Here is a 15,513-nt window from a genome sequence, read left to right on the forward strand (position 1 = left end):
GCCTCCACGCTTGGGAACTTATTCATGTGGCTTTCTACCGCAGAGAGTAGCATAGCCCCAGATATCTGTTCCCGCTCCTTGGCGGTTTTAGGTGTTTCCACCTTGCCACCAGTCTTCGCCGTTCCGGTTGGTGCTGGCTTAGGCGTGCCCGCCTTTGCCCCAACTCGGAACTCCCCTGTCGGTGTCGCAAAAGGTGTACCAACCTGTGCGCCGCCTTTACCGGCATCGGCCAGTCTCGGTGGAGACCGGGCGATGCCCCGCCTGGCAAACGGGTTTAGTAACCCGTCCGCCCCATCCACTACCTTCGCCTCTTCGTCGATTTTAATGGTAAACATTTTGGTTAAAAGGGTCCCCCTTCCAGCCGCTATCCTTGGTCATGGTGGAGTGGTCGCCTATATGGTCCCATGGTGGCCTATGCCGGAGCAGTGAGGTCATGGCTAGTGAAGGTCGCCATAGCCCCTCATGAGCAACTATGACGCCTCCCGACCGGCGTAAGTCAGGAAAGGGCATCTGATCCCACTCCTGCCTGATTCCCATCAGGCAATGACCGCGGAACGTACTGGAAGGCCTGCCAGGTTTTACGGGACGGAGACCCCTGCAGCCGTATGCCACCTCGCCGTTTCAAGCCGTTGTCACACGACTTTACTAAGGGAGCTCGGTGCAGGTGCCAGCCCTACGTCGTGGTATAAAATCGTATTCCCTCTCAAAAACCTAAAAACACAGCGACCAGTACACCATAATTGGGACCTTACTGGTATCAGCCCCAATAGGCAGGTTAGTGCATTTGGATGATGGGAGCGGCACTACTCGCTCCGTCGAAGCTGTTTACGGGTGGCCGTGGCTTTTACGGGGAATCGGGGGCCCAATGCCCGAAACCCCACCACTCCCTAGGCAAGCTCCCGCTGCCGGTCCAGGACTAATTGATGCTATCACACACCTATCGGTGGTCACGCACGCGTGCATGGCCTCGACGGTCGCCAGGCGTCGACCCTGGTCTGTGTCTGAGATACTGGAACGTCGGACGTGAGACTCAGCAACCGGAGGCCAAGGATTTGGCTCGTGTCGTGGAAAGAGTCCCTCGATGATGCGCTCCAGCATCGCTGGTGATCGCTCTGCAGGCGCCAACACGCCTTTGGTCTTCGCCATTACGACTCTGTAGGCGTTGCCCCACGGATTCGTATTGGCACTCGCGCATAGCCTATCGAAGCAGGCCCTTTTGCTCGCCTTTATCGCACTTTTAAGCGCCGATCTTGCAGATCCGAATACTACACGGCGCTCTACCCTCTGTGCATCGGTACGTGCACGTTGCAACATCCGTCTTGCACGGAGGCACGCGCTACGGAGGTCCGCTATCGCGTCGGTCCACCAGTATACCGGTGACTTACCATTCCTAGGTTGGCGGGTCCTAGGCATGGTGGCGTCGCACGCCCGCGATAATGTGGCAACTAATTGGTCAGCACTCGGGCGGAGCCAACTGCCCCCCTCGCGCTCTCTTCTCATTGCTTCTGCAAATACCTCGGCATCGAAATGCGATGTCTTCCACCCGCGGACGGTCGGAGTATTGGCTCTACCCGTCGCCTGCCGCCTCACGTTCTGGACTACGCTATAGCAGACCGACTGGTGGTCACTATAGGTGTAGCCATCGTCTACCCTCCAGTTCACGATCAGTCCTGGGCTGGAGAACGTCACGTCGATGATCGACTCCGCACCATTTCTGCTGAATGTACACTTGGTTCCAACGTTGGCCAGATCTAGGTTGAGCTTTGCCAAAGCTTCCAACAAGATCTGACCCCTCCGGTTCGTGCGGCGGCTTCCCCACTCAACAGCCCAAGCGTTGAAGTCGCCCGCCACTACTAAGGGTGTTAGTCCCGTCAGCTCCATAGATAACAGATCGACCATCTGGGTGAACCTTTCGATAGACCAACGCGGCGGAGCATAACAACTGCAGTAGAACACTCCGTCCACCTTGGCAACCGCGTATCCTTCATTTGAGGTTGACACAACCATATATATATATATATATATATATATATATATATATATATATATATATATATATATATATATATATATATATATATATATATATATATATATATATATATATATATATATATATATATATATATATATATATATATATATATATATATATATATATATATATATATATATATATATATATATATATATATAACGATGTGTATCACTACCTATTTCTTTCGTCATCATTTGAACTGGTCGAATGCATACACAAAGCTTCCGACAGCTCGAACCGATGCAAGTTTGAATAAGTACCGGAAAGAAAGCTTTGAGTTCGATCATTGTTCAAAATGATTTTGTCGAAATCAATAAAATCAGTTTGAGATTAAATCAGATTTTTCTCTTGTTCGAAATTCAGAATGTCATTATCAAATATGATGAAATTTATTTTACCTTAATGACTTAATAGATTTTCGCCAAAATTTGATCCAGAACGTGAGAATTTCTTTTTCAAAACTTTCTGATAACAACATATTGCATTGTTGTGCTTTCATTCTGGTTACATAATTTAGTTACAGTATTGTAACTAAAAAATAAGCTATTGGTTTCACCAAGGGCTGTTTCACATTATTTTAAAAGTATTGCAAAAGCTGCCAATTGCATCTGGGTACTGATCGTTTGCGATGATTTGCGTTTTTTGAACCGTCAAACATAAATATTTTATGTTATCAATCGCAAACACCGTTGCAGTGTGTTTCGCGATGTTACCTTCTATTCTTAGTCAATCGCTTTGGAGCGACGGAGGTGTTTTATTAGCATAAAAAATGCCTAATCATTTTATTATTTCCATTGTGCTTTCTGCATTTATTTATAGTCTTCAAGCATCAGCTGATGATGTACAGTATGGTTAGTTACAAAATTATTATTCATTTGATAAGAATGATGTTACCTCTCATATCAAATCATTTTTGTTTCATTCAGCTGAAAAACCTTTCTTGTTGAAACAAAAGTTTCTCTTCGAAATTGTGCGGCACATTTATCAACCGATGGAAATTGAAGAATACCTGCCATATGCCAAGAGCTGGGTCACAGATGAGTCGAAATACAAAGTATCCCAGTCCTGTTTGTTTTCCTTAGGCATAGACAAACATTCATGAAGTTCACCTTGCAGGACTACGGCGTAGCTACTCGTTTTTATCAGTTGTACAAAAATGGTTTTCTGCAAAAAGGACAAACGTTCACCATATTCAACTATTGGAATCTTCAGCAAACGCGTGCGCTGTTCCAATTTTTCTACAGTTCAGCCGATTGGGTTACCTACCAGAAGAATGTAATTTGGGCGCGTGAGAACACCAATGAGGGAATGTTTCTATGCGCACTCATGCTCTCCGTGATACACCGGAAGGATCTACAGGGGTTGGAACTACCGGTTATCTACGAAATGGATCCATATTTGTTCTTCAATGCTGATTTAATTCATGATGCCACGGTACGTATTGTACTTGAACCGGAATATGGATTTTACGAGGGCAATGTTAGAAATGCAGCACTTAACAACTTCACCACAAAAATGCGTAATCACAGGGAAGATGCGTTAGATTATTACACCGAAGATATAGGCATGAACGCTTATTATTACTATTTCATGCTAGAATATCCAGCATTTCTTGGAGGCGATGAAATGGGTTTGAACAAGGATCGTCGCGGGGAACTTTTCTTGTACATGCATCAGCAATTGCTCGCTCGCTACTATCTGGAACGTCAATCAAACTCACTAGGACCTATTGAAGAGTTGAATTGGAGATTTCCTTTGAAAACGGGGTACCAGTCATTGCTAAGGTACTGGAATGGCGTTTCTGTTCGATCAAGAGAGAATAATTTCAATCTGGATAGGAGGCATGCAACCAACTTACAACATGTACTAAATTATGAGCAACGCATAAGGGACACGATTGATAAGGGATATTACGTGCTGGCGAATGGCTCCAGAGTTGATCTGCGCACAAGTGAGGCTATCGATGTGATAGGTAATATGATCGATGGAAATGGGGACAGTATTGATCCTGACTACTTCAAGGCGTTTGACGAGTACGTTCGGGTGATTTTTTCTCAAAGTGATTATGATCAACCAGCCGAAAGTGTGTGGCCGGGAGTTACAATGCACTATGAAAGTTCGATGCGAGATCCAATTTTCTACGAATACTTGGAAAGAAATCTCGAGTTGAACTGGCGCTACAAGCACTATCTGCCAGCATACACTTACGATGAGTTGAACTTTGCGGGTGTTGTAATTGAAGATGTAACGATTGATAAGTTGGTTACTTATTTCGAATATTTTAACGCTGATATCAGTAATGGCCTGCCATTCAGGTATGACAGATCTAAGGAACAGTCCACTTGGAATTTCACCGTGTTTGGCAGGCAAAAACGTCTTAATCACAAACCGTTCAACTATACCTTGACGGTTCAATCCGCAATCGTTGGTAAAGGTGTGATCCGCATGTACATGGGCCCCAAATTCAACAGTCTCAGGCAGCTGCAGTTATTGAAAAAATACTATGTAGAAACAGATCAATACGTAGTGGATTTGGTAAACGGTATAAACATCATCCAGCGAAGAACGAAGGATTTCGTTTTCAATAACCGTGACCGCACGACGTACACCGTACAGTATAAACGTGTTTTACGCGCACTGAGTGGCGAGGAACCGTTCGAGTTTAATATGTCGGACGCACATTGTGGCTGGCCTGATAGACTGCTACTTCCTAGAGGTCTTTCCGCTGGATTTGATATCACATTCTTCTTCGTGATATCGCCATATCAAGCACCTAAGGTGCAGCAACTTTCTACCTTTGAACATCCTATCAGCTGTGGTGTTGGTACAGGATCCAGGTATATTGATGATTTTCCGTTTGGATTTCCCTTCGATCGAACCTTGGACGTTGGGTTCTTCAAAGCGAAAAATATGATTTTTGAAAATGTAACTATTTATCACATCGATGGTACCAGGTTGAACCTGAACTGACAGTTGTCAGTGGCTGCGATGGAGGCTTTTGTTTTATTAGTGTTGGAGACGACTGTATTTGTCGGACTGCCCTCCCTCCCACGAAGCTGAGCTCCCGAAGGAAAGTTTCTGTCACTACGACGATGCTGGTAGGCGCGTATATGACAGGAGAAGAACAATGGTCATTGTTCATTTTTGGCTACCGTTTTATCCAGTCGTCGAGTCACGTTGTTTTAGGCAATAATAAATGTTAATTTTGTTCTGGTAAATTCGCGTTCGACATACCGTATTGTGAACACACCCGTGCGATACAAAAGTTAGGAACAAACGTAAACGATATTGTTATAAGAAAATGGATCCTAATAGAACAAAAAATGTCCACTATTTTTTTTATCATGCATGGCTTCCACCATTTCCCAGTTTCTAGCGGACATATATTATTATTATTTCTACGACAACCGGTGAAAATTAAACTGTAGGTGAATGCATAACTGTGTCACGTGTAATCGAACAACATTTTGCTACCAGTGAAGCGATAATTGACGTTCACGTCCAAGGTGTCCATATTACCACCTCTCTATGTTCATTTTACCCACACGTGTCCATTTTACACCCGAAAAACTCTTTTTAAAAAGCTCAAGAAAACTTCGAAAAATACTATATTAAAGTATCTCTACCTATTTTTCGCATCATACATTAGTTGCTCAGTTAATGCGCGCGATCGACTCATGGTTTTAGTGTTTAATTGTGGAGAAAATTGAGGAATAGCTTAGGGTGTCCATTTTATCACCTCTTCCCCTACATAGTTATCTCACTCCAATGTCAGTTGCAAATTCCGAGTAATACATAAAACGTCTGGTTGAACTTAATGGGCAATTAAAATGACTGTTCGACTGACAGCTGGCGTTGCAGTAAAAATGATGATGATGATTTGTAGGCAGCATTTTAACCCTTCAGGGCATCCTTAACAGTGCGCTTCTATACCCCGTTTGGCAGCGCTCTATCATCACTTCATACCGTACCGGTCGCTGCTAAACGCGCTAGAGAAATAGTAGCCGGGCCTCAGGAAAGCACCGCGCTCTCAAATTTGGCAGCTCGATAACAGCGCTGCAAAAGGTTTACACGCTCGTAAATAATAACTCTAAAATGAGTAACATTTGACGCATTTTCGTAAAAAGTGGAACAACTCTTAAATTGAGTAACTCCACAAATACTCAAAACTGAGTAACACTAGGCGTCTTTAAAATGGGTCATTATTACTCAAAATTTGAGTACGACATTACTCATTTTTTGGGTACAGTTCAGTTTCATTACTGGCTAGAAATCCGCCACAGCCAATAAACGACACCACATGTTCATCAATAATTACCTTGTAATAAAAGTGAACAGTTATAATGCCTTCTGAGGAGCACACAATTAAAAAACATATGTCACAAACTGAAACACATCGTAATCATCTTTCAAAATGGACGTCGTTATATGCGACGTTACTCAGAAAGAAGTTATATGAAGGGAACCCAAAAAGTGAGTCAAAGTTACTCAAAATCAAAAAGGACTTCTACTCATTTTTTGACGTCTACGAACATCGTTTTAAACTGAGTCAGAGTTGCTCAGTTCATGAGTTATTATTTACGAGCGTGTATGCTGGATGAAACGTCAAACTGTACACAGCCGTCATTACAACTTAAATAGTAGCGCACTGTTAAGGATGCCCTTATAAGGCAGTGGCAACTTATTGCCACCACGAAAAAAATGTTTTTTTGCTGCATCAAGAATATTGTTAATAAATTTTGCTTAAACACGGACTTCCAAGGATATATTTTTTTCTTTTTTGGAATTAGACTACCGCGTCCATCATTTAGAACTATTGTAGTATATCCCCTTTACTAAACGTGCTATATAGGATACCCAGTCACCCAGGATATATTACAATACTCCAAGTTATTTCAAACTGCTAGAAGTGTGCAATGTTATTTTGAGAATAATTTTTACATTTTATTTACGTTTTACTGAAACTGTGTCGGTTCTTAGCGCGATTTTCACGGACTTATAAAGGGTTAACCTATCAAGATTCTATTTGCAGTGAGTTATCACGAATTTACGTAGCAGGAAACAATTAATATTTAGATTTTTATCACTAGACGGTAGATTCAAACTGAGAAACTGCTATTCCAACATGCTATGTACCTACCAACTCCTGTAAAAACATAACCTCAAAATAAAAACGAAACCGGATCTCTCATATTTCCTATTACGTATGTATTTTCTATACAGTAATCAGTCTACTAGATGCTGCATAAAAATTCTAACCAGCTGCATTGTTATTGACGTCAAGAACATCTATTTTACACAAATATCGCATGAGAAACTGTTTCCTGTGTATATCCGCCTCGGCTACAAATTAAATATATCTTCATTTTCCTAGTTCAAAAGTTCAAATCCTTAAGTCGCACGGTCGTTTTTAGTCGTGCGTTAATTCGCCAATAGCAGTTTTCCGTTAAACCAAACCTTTTTTTTGTTGCAAAGTACTTTAAATTCTGCACCATATTTTTCAGCTCTTTTTCTTTTTTACTGCATACACTGTCTGCTTCAATGAACAAGAATCTTCTATTTAATATTTATGCGGCAACGTTTCACGAGGTAATCTAGAATAATAGCTAATGATTAATATAGAAACTGCATTTGTGTGACTTTACTTACTTTAATTTTAAGGCGACAGACCGATTATCGATCCAGTGCCGACTCCAGAGTACGTCACCATGTCCCTCGGTCTTGGGCTGCTATCCTCCAATCGCCCCTAACACCTATTTCGCGTGCATCGTCGACAGCACACATCCAACAAGTGCGGGGTCTACTTCGAAGTCGACGACCTCTATTAGGATTCCTGCCTTCGCTTGACGCTCATCCGGCATTCTCGCTACATGCTCAGCCCACTGAAGCCTGCCGTGTTTAATCCGCTTGACTATATCCGCCGATTTGTATGCCTGGTACACTTCATGGTTCATCAGGGCCGGCGTCACACTATGTTTCCGAGTGGATAGCAAGGAATGGAGAAGGTTAATGGGTAGCCTTCCGGTAGTTAACCGGAACAATCGCCATGGCGTGTAGGCATGTTTTGAGTTCTTCCTTCGTTTTATTTATTAATTTTCGCGACAAAATTGTTGGAGTAGATCTTATTCTGTAGTTTTGTCAAGAAACTCTCGATGTGATCAGCTAGGGGACGCTCCATCGATTGCTTTGAGTAGTGGGTCGACGGCAGATCAACAGATCGGTACACCGCATTTTCGCCCCAATGGTATTTCTTGATGAATGACGCAACTTCCGGCAGGCACTTCCTACTATAAATTTCCTTGTTCACGGTCAGTCCGGAGCGAAAGAAGAGCAACTTTAACATCCCCTTCTCGCTAATTGTCAGCCACAGCAGCACCTTCTTGAGGAACTTGGTGTGTTAAATGAAATTTCCCTCGGAGCTCACTTCTTCGTGAAGGAAATAAACAGTTTGGCCAGTGGCACCAACCGTCAGACCAAGCGCACGCAGCGATGTAGCCACTTTTCCCTCGGTCTTCCTCTTCAGCATTTTTTGGAGCTTCTTATCGCTCAGGGTCGTCGACCGTTCGGAACTGAATTTTCTTTCGATGCTTTGATTCTGGGTATCTGGCGTCCACGAAGTGTCGGACTTCTGGTAAGGCTTTACTTACAGTAGTGAAAGTCTCACTTTTTTGACCAAAAATGCACATTTCGGAATCGAAATTTTGTTTGTTAGGTAGCAAATCGCTTAAAAATGCATGAAATCGGTAGATATCCATTGAAAAGTGGTCGCTCCCACATGTGCACGGCAATTTTAAGTTTCAAACATAGAAAACATATTTTTTTGGTTCTGTCTGATAATTCCGTGTGGGTAAGTACCCACAGGGATATTTTCCGAGTGAGTACTACTACCCACACTACCCACATGAAACGCCGGCCCTGTGGTTTAGCGTCTGCGCCAAACACCATTTTCTAGTTTGCCACCAAGGATTGAGCGCAAAATCCTACGCTCAAAAACACCAAGAGCTCGCCGATCAGCCTTTTTCAGCGTCCATGATTCATGGCCGTAGATAGCCACCGAAAGAATCAGTGTTTTATAGAGTGCAAGTTTAGTACGGATTTGCAGACTGCGGGACCTTAGCTGGTTACGCAATCCGTAAAATGCCCTGTTTGCTGCTGCTATCCGCCTCTTTATCTCACGGCTAACCTCATTGTCACATGTCCCTAATGTTCCCAGGTAAATAAATTCGCCGACTACTTAAAATGTTTCCGCATCTAGCACCACCGCAGCACCAACCTCCGACGGACTACCATGCACTCTGCCAGCCACAACGTATTTCGTTTTGGCAGAGTGTATGACAAGCCGTAATCTCGCAGCTTCCCTCCTGAGAGGTCCGAAATTTGAGTGACTATTATCAATGAAAAAATTTAAAAACCTAGTACCTACGTCTAATGACCCATTTCTAGATCATGATTATGATTATGAAGTTACAATTATTCAACCGTTGTTCGACGTTTACACAAATATATTCTATTTTTAACAATAACAACTTTCAGTAATTGTTTGCGGGCTTTCTCTAACGTTTTATCACTGAGTACATTTTTTTGATTTAAAATAAAGATAAATCGAAGTTATCTAATTGCCAAATATCTTTTATTATACATTTTTTTTTCGCTCATTTGGATACGAATCCGTGCCAAGTAGATCGAAAGCTGCTTCCGAACACATCCAAGATAATTTTAATAAAACTAGATAAATGGGCGTCGATTTAGTTGAACGAGCTTAATTGTTCATTCTATCGCTTACAAGAGTTATGAAAGCTGAACAGCAACTGCTTTGCCATAATCAATATGAGAAATCACAAGTGCGAAATTCATCTGACTGGTAGCACACCATAAATTACGTAACGCTCATAGGGGGGAGGGGGTCTCCTTGAGCGTTGCGATTTGTTACACAGGGGAGGGAGGGAGGTGAGTTAAACGTTACGTAACGAAAAATCTCTGGAGAGGTTCTTCAAAAACGAGCATTTCTATCAAAGAAATCCTTCTGCAGCGTTACATAATCTTTATGGAGGTAGGTGTTGGCGTTTTGTGGTCCCCGTGGCTCTGTGGTTAGCGATGTCGGTCGGCTAACTCTCCCACACGGTTGTGATATCGGGTTCGATTCCCGATCGAGTCGAGGAACTTTTCGAGCTGGGAATTTTCTCGACTCAGCACTGGGGTACGGTGTATCGTTGTACTTATCCTACACATGCAAAATGTGCCAAAAACAATATCGATGACGAACTCTCTCAACTAATCTAGTTGATCGAGACCGCTATTAGCAGCTAGCTGGCATCTCTATCTTATTTGCTTTGCTCCGTTAGGAGCTAACATCACTGCGGATCCGCAATTTGCGGGCCCCATTGACAGGTGCTATGTTATGCGTATGAAAAGTGGCGGTGATATGCTATCTCGTTTACACACACGCTGAGATGTTAGCCCTCGAAACATGGCGGGATGCCAGCTAGCTGGCTATTAGCCCCAAGGATAAGCGTGTGATATTGTTTTTTAGGTGTTGGCGTTACGTTTCGTTACATATGGGAGGGTGGGGGTCCAAAAATCGGGTTTTTTGCGTTATGTAAGTTATGGTTTTTGCCTAAGGCAAGACGTGACAGCTGGTCACCGTTACATTCAACCAATTTGAACCGGCTGCTGATTGGCTGAATTCGATAACGCAATCGTCACGTAGAAAATACAACGAGGTTACTTTTCACTGTAAAGCAGTGATGCTGGAGAGTCATAATTTAGCTATTATAATTGTTCATAAATAATGATGCAAAAGTATGCAAGGTACATGATATTACCGAGTAATGTATTTCACTGTTATAACTTTAAAAATGCATTGAATAATCGTTTATTACTATTTCGGTTGAAGTCCAAGAAACGTAGGAAGAAGAAAAATTGGGTACCAAGAAACTTAGGAAGAAAAAATTTGATAATAGAAGTATGCTTTATTGAACATGAAATAATAAATAAGAATTGAGTATTATTCGCCTATATATTGCAATTTTAATTTGTTTTATTTTCATTGACCTGCAGAAGTTGTTAAAAATAATCATTCTGGCATCAACGGTATGGAACGTTAAAAAAAATTTTGACGGGGATGACGGCCGTTACGAAAAGAAAAATAAGAAGCCAGCTGTCGCGTCTTGTCTTAGGTTTTTGCCTTACACTTATTCGGTTTATTCCACCCCTATGGCATCGCGCCATGTTTCAAGGGCTAACATCTCAACATATGTGTAAACGAGATAGCATATCACCGCCTCTTTTTATAAATCTTTATCTTACTGCTGACAGCGGGCACAAATTAATTTGAGCCCAAGACATGCTTTCATTGTTATTCACTGTTACTCGGTATAGGGATGCCAATGGCTCGGTTTATTCGCGTTGAAAAAGATTTTGAGGGCTGATTGCACTTATGCGAACTCTCATATGTAATTGTCAAAATGCGCGTGATGACAAAAGCAAAAATATTTCCTTCCCTTTTTTTCGCACGCAAAAACCAAACAAATATCAGCAACACCGTCAACGCCAATACCATATGTACCTGCTTGCTATGATCTTAGATTATAATGGCGGTTGGGTGAACTACACTCAGAAAAAATAACTATTGAGTTCCATAAGAACCCCTTATGATTTTGCTCCTCAAGGATCCCTTATAGAAGTCATAAGTTTGTTTGGGAAATTTTTTTCTCGATCACTAACCATTTTTATAAGTCATACTTATAAAATTTATTGGTCGTATGAATGCATGTTATAAGAACAGACATATCAAAATCATAGCCTTTCAATATGAATTTTATAGTGGCTACCATGAAACTTATTATACCCTATGTAAACAAGTTTTGTTAGAAAAAAACAACTTCTTCATTCTAATTCTCAATGATTCTTTACTCGCAAATATATAATTAAGAGTACAAGTTAATGTAAGATTACGTCAGGTAACACTTTGAGGTTTTGAAATTCGGGAAGCAAATTCGCCTTCGGTTCTTCTTGCCGAATGGCGTCAGTGTTGTCCTCTTCAACGATCACAAGAATTAATAATTGCTAGAATAAACATAGATGACATGATGTAATAGTAGGATTTGTAGAGAGGTACTTACATTTTTTTGCTCTAATTTTCAACCCAGTTTCTGCATAATTATTTATTCACTGTAATGCTGGTCTACCATTTTGCAGATTTCGTAAGATAAGCATATAGAATTTTAACAATGTTAACGTTTATGAAAATCATAAGTTACGCGTATGGGATGCACATGACGTTTATATGAAAATCTTAAAACATACTTATGAAATTTATAAGCTTGATATGTAATGCATAAGTGTTTAATGAAATCAACATTATACAGGTTCATAAGTTGTAACTTATGGAATTCCTAAGTGTTTTTCTCTCAGTGTACATTTCATGCGCACACAGAAAAATATAAAGGTAATTGCTATCTTTTTAGGCTTGGACAGATTTGTGCGGTGTTTTTAACAGACTAATCTATATGGTCTAGATGATAAAAATGATTTATTACAACAGGACTAAAAAAGCAAATGATGAAATTGTCAATGTATGAGATGACCATGATATGAATTGATTATTTTGATAATGGTTCGACTACCCGCATAATCAATAACCATAAAACGTGCCTAACAACTAGTTCGGGATATAGTATCAACTGTATGGGGTATCGTTAAACCATATGGATTATCATCCGCTTATGGTTATTGATTATGCGGGTAGTCGTTTATAGTCGCTTCAACAATATGTTTTTAAGCATAAAAGATGACTAGTACACAATACTTTACTCTTGCAGTATGCAACGGACACGAGTTTCGCTGCGCGTGAACGAAAATTGAACCAATTTGTATACTGTTAATTTGGTGATGACGACAGGGCACAGTGGGGCGACTCTATACAAAGGCTGGCCAAGTAACATAAGTGTCAATAAATGCGAGAAAAAACTTGGTATTTACATAATTTTGGGGCGCTGATCACGAAATTGGCATCCATTTTATGTTTGGGGCCGTCCGTAAAGCACGAAATCCAATTTTTAATAATTTTTTGGCACTTTTTTCCTTTTTTATAGAATTATATGAGCTTTGACCACAATTAGTGCCACCGGGCGTCCTCCCATTGAAAAAAAACGTGATTTATGGACGACCCCTCGAACTAAACAAATTTTGCCTAAATAGATATATATTTATTTTTAATAAACTAAAACAACATAAGTAATACAAACTAATTACAAATTGGAAAAATCATCAGCAGCATCATCATCTTCCGCTGTGATCGCTTAAATCTCGTGTTTAATTGTTTCCAGAAAATTTGAAGTTCATTATACTTATCAGCAGGAAAAATGTCTTTCGCTGCAATTTTCATTTCTTCTAGTAATTTTCGATGTTTCATTGTTTCATGTATATGTTATCTTTAAAATTCGGTTTCTATGGTTGAAAGAGGACATTTAAATACATGTATAACATCATGAATTGACAACTTACTAAACATTAAATTAGGTGGTGCCGCTGAAGTTGAAGGCTCCATAATAAAATTCAACGAATTTATGAATTGAAAACCAAGACACTGGAATGAAACTACGTTCTAAATGAATACGAAAAGATGCGGAGGGCGACGACTGTTCTTTGTTTTTTTTCTCATGAAGCAAAATGTGTGCTTTACTTCTGTATGCAAACGAGTGCGAAGCAAAAGCAATCTTCAAACGGGCTATCGTTAGCCGGAGTTTGATGATACGAATTTGCTGCTCGTATCTGACACTTCAATCAGTTTAGCGAATTTCATGATCTTCAATTCAAAAGGGCTGAATGTTTTTAATATTGTTTTAAATTTGCAGAAAGTGATAAAGTTTGACATAATTAAAATTTTGTTTGTTTACTGAAGATTTGTTTACTGTTTCCTTGTTTAACACCCTTTTTTTAACTTTTCATTGATAAATTTTGTAATTTTTTCCAAATTTATATTTTCTCCTTACGGATTGAGTACGATATCATGAATTTTCATTATTCGGGTATCATGGTTATGATTAAAATTAATCCTGGATGAAATATCAACTTCAAAAATAAAAACTAAAAAAATCTGCTTTCGCTTTCTTCACTAAACTGACAGTTTGAGCAGTTTTGCGCTACAGCGGACAGTATGCATTTGAAAACTAACGTTTTTACCTAAATTTTGAATGTAGTCACAACCGTGGCAAACTGCGGCAACTAAACTTTTAAGCTACTTTTCTAGAAAAAATCACGTTTTTTTTAATTTTTTCTAGTGTCACGCCTACTATGACCAAATTTTACAATATCTAATGAAAAGGGTCTGTTTTGCATAATATTTACAACTACTTTTCCTTTGCGTCAAAAAAATCCAAACTATCATTGAAGCTACAGAGCGTTTCAAAGTAATGTACTTTAAAAAAAAAAAAAAGACAAAAAACGTCTGTTCGCCAAGCTTTGAAAAGTCATAAATAATTCAGATTTCATGATATTGCGCCCAAATTCAGGATTAGACACTTGAATGTTATAGCAATAAAGGAAAAATATTATGAAACAGCTAAATTAAAATTAAAAAATAGCATGACTTTGCTTAGAGTCGAAAAAAGAAAAGTAAAAATGTTTGTGACGCAAGTCGATGTTGCTGCTGGTAGAGATGGCAACTTACTGGCACGTTTCTATCTCTCACACTGAGAAGTCATTCCAACTTCCACTGAGGGTGTTGAAACAATAGCCAGCTATAAATAATAGTCTCTACTGAGTAAATGTACGAAGTGCGAGAATTGGATAAGCGATACAAAACTCGATTCTAGAACTACGTCTTTAACGTTCTGCGGTGGTGTAACGGGAACACATCTGACCGGAGATTGGAAGTTGTGGGTTCGAGTCCCACCTGCTGAACTATATTTTTCGTAGTTTCTACAATCATATTTTCAGTTAGTTTAATTTTCTATCTTCATTACTACATTTACTCCTTAAATTAAAATTAAAAAATAGCATGACTTTGCTTAGAGTCGAAAAAAGAAAAGTAAAAATGTTTGTGACGCAAGTCGATGTTGCTGCTGGTAGAGATGGCAACTTACTGGCACGTTTCTATCTCTCACACTGAGAAGTCATTCCAACTTCCACTGAGGGTGTTGAAACAATAGCCAGCTATAAATAATAGTCTCTACTGAGTAAATGTACGAAGTGCGAGAATTGGATAAGCGATACAAAACTCGATTCTAGAACTACGTCTTTAACGTTCTGCGGTGGTGTAACGGGAACACATCTGAACGGAGATTGGAAGTTGTGGGTTCGAGTCCCACCTGCTGAACTATATTTTTCGTAGTTTCTACAATCATATTTTCAGTTAGTTTAATTTTCTATCTTCATTACTACATTTACTCCTTAAATTAAAATTAAAAAATAGCATGACTTTGCTTAGAGTCGAAAAAAGAAAAGTAAAAATGTTTGTGACGCAAGTCGATGTT

The 15,513-nt window shown here is 40.1% G+C and overlaps 1 protein-coding gene across 1 annotated transcript; it reads left to right on the top strand.

Annotated features, from left to right (window-relative positions):
• Positions 1–2,760: 2,760 nt before the first annotated feature.
• Positions 2,761–5,419, top strand: LOC129722344 (hexamerin-1.1-like). Its single transcript, XM_055675717.1, has 3 exons — positions 2,761–2,889; positions 2,965–3,092; positions 3,155–5,419. The coding sequence occupies exons 1-3, from the start codon at positions 2,808–2,810 to the stop codon at positions 5,006–5,008; spliced, it is 2,064 nt and encodes a 687-aa protein (XP_055531692.1). The 5' UTR covers positions 2,761–2,807; the 3' UTR covers positions 5,009–5,419.
• The last annotated feature ends 10,094 nt before the right edge of the window (positions 5,420–15,513 follow it).

The sequence above is a fragment of the Wyeomyia smithii genome, chromosome 2, assembly GCF_029784165.1.
Source record: "Wyeomyia smithii strain HCP4-BCI-WySm-NY-G18 chromosome 2, ASM2978416v1, whole genome shotgun sequence".
NCBI classification, from domain to species: domain Eukaryota; kingdom Metazoa; phylum Arthropoda; class Insecta; order Diptera; family Culicidae; genus Wyeomyia; species Wyeomyia smithii.

Excerpts from the sequence above, each read along its gene's own strand:
- LOC129722344 (XM_055675717.1), top strand. The coding sequence starts at position 2,808 with ATGCCTAATCATTTTATTATTTCCATTGTGCTTTCTGCATTTATTTAT. Across the intron at positions 2,890-2,964 it reads AGCTGATGATGTACAGTATG|CTGAAAAACCTTTCTTGTTG; the intron begins GTTAGTTACAAA and ends TGTTTCATTCAG. Across the intron at positions 3,093-3,154 it reads CAGATGAGTCGAAATACAAA|GACTACGGCGTAGCTACTCG; the intron begins GTATCCCAGTCC and ends TTCACCTTGCAG.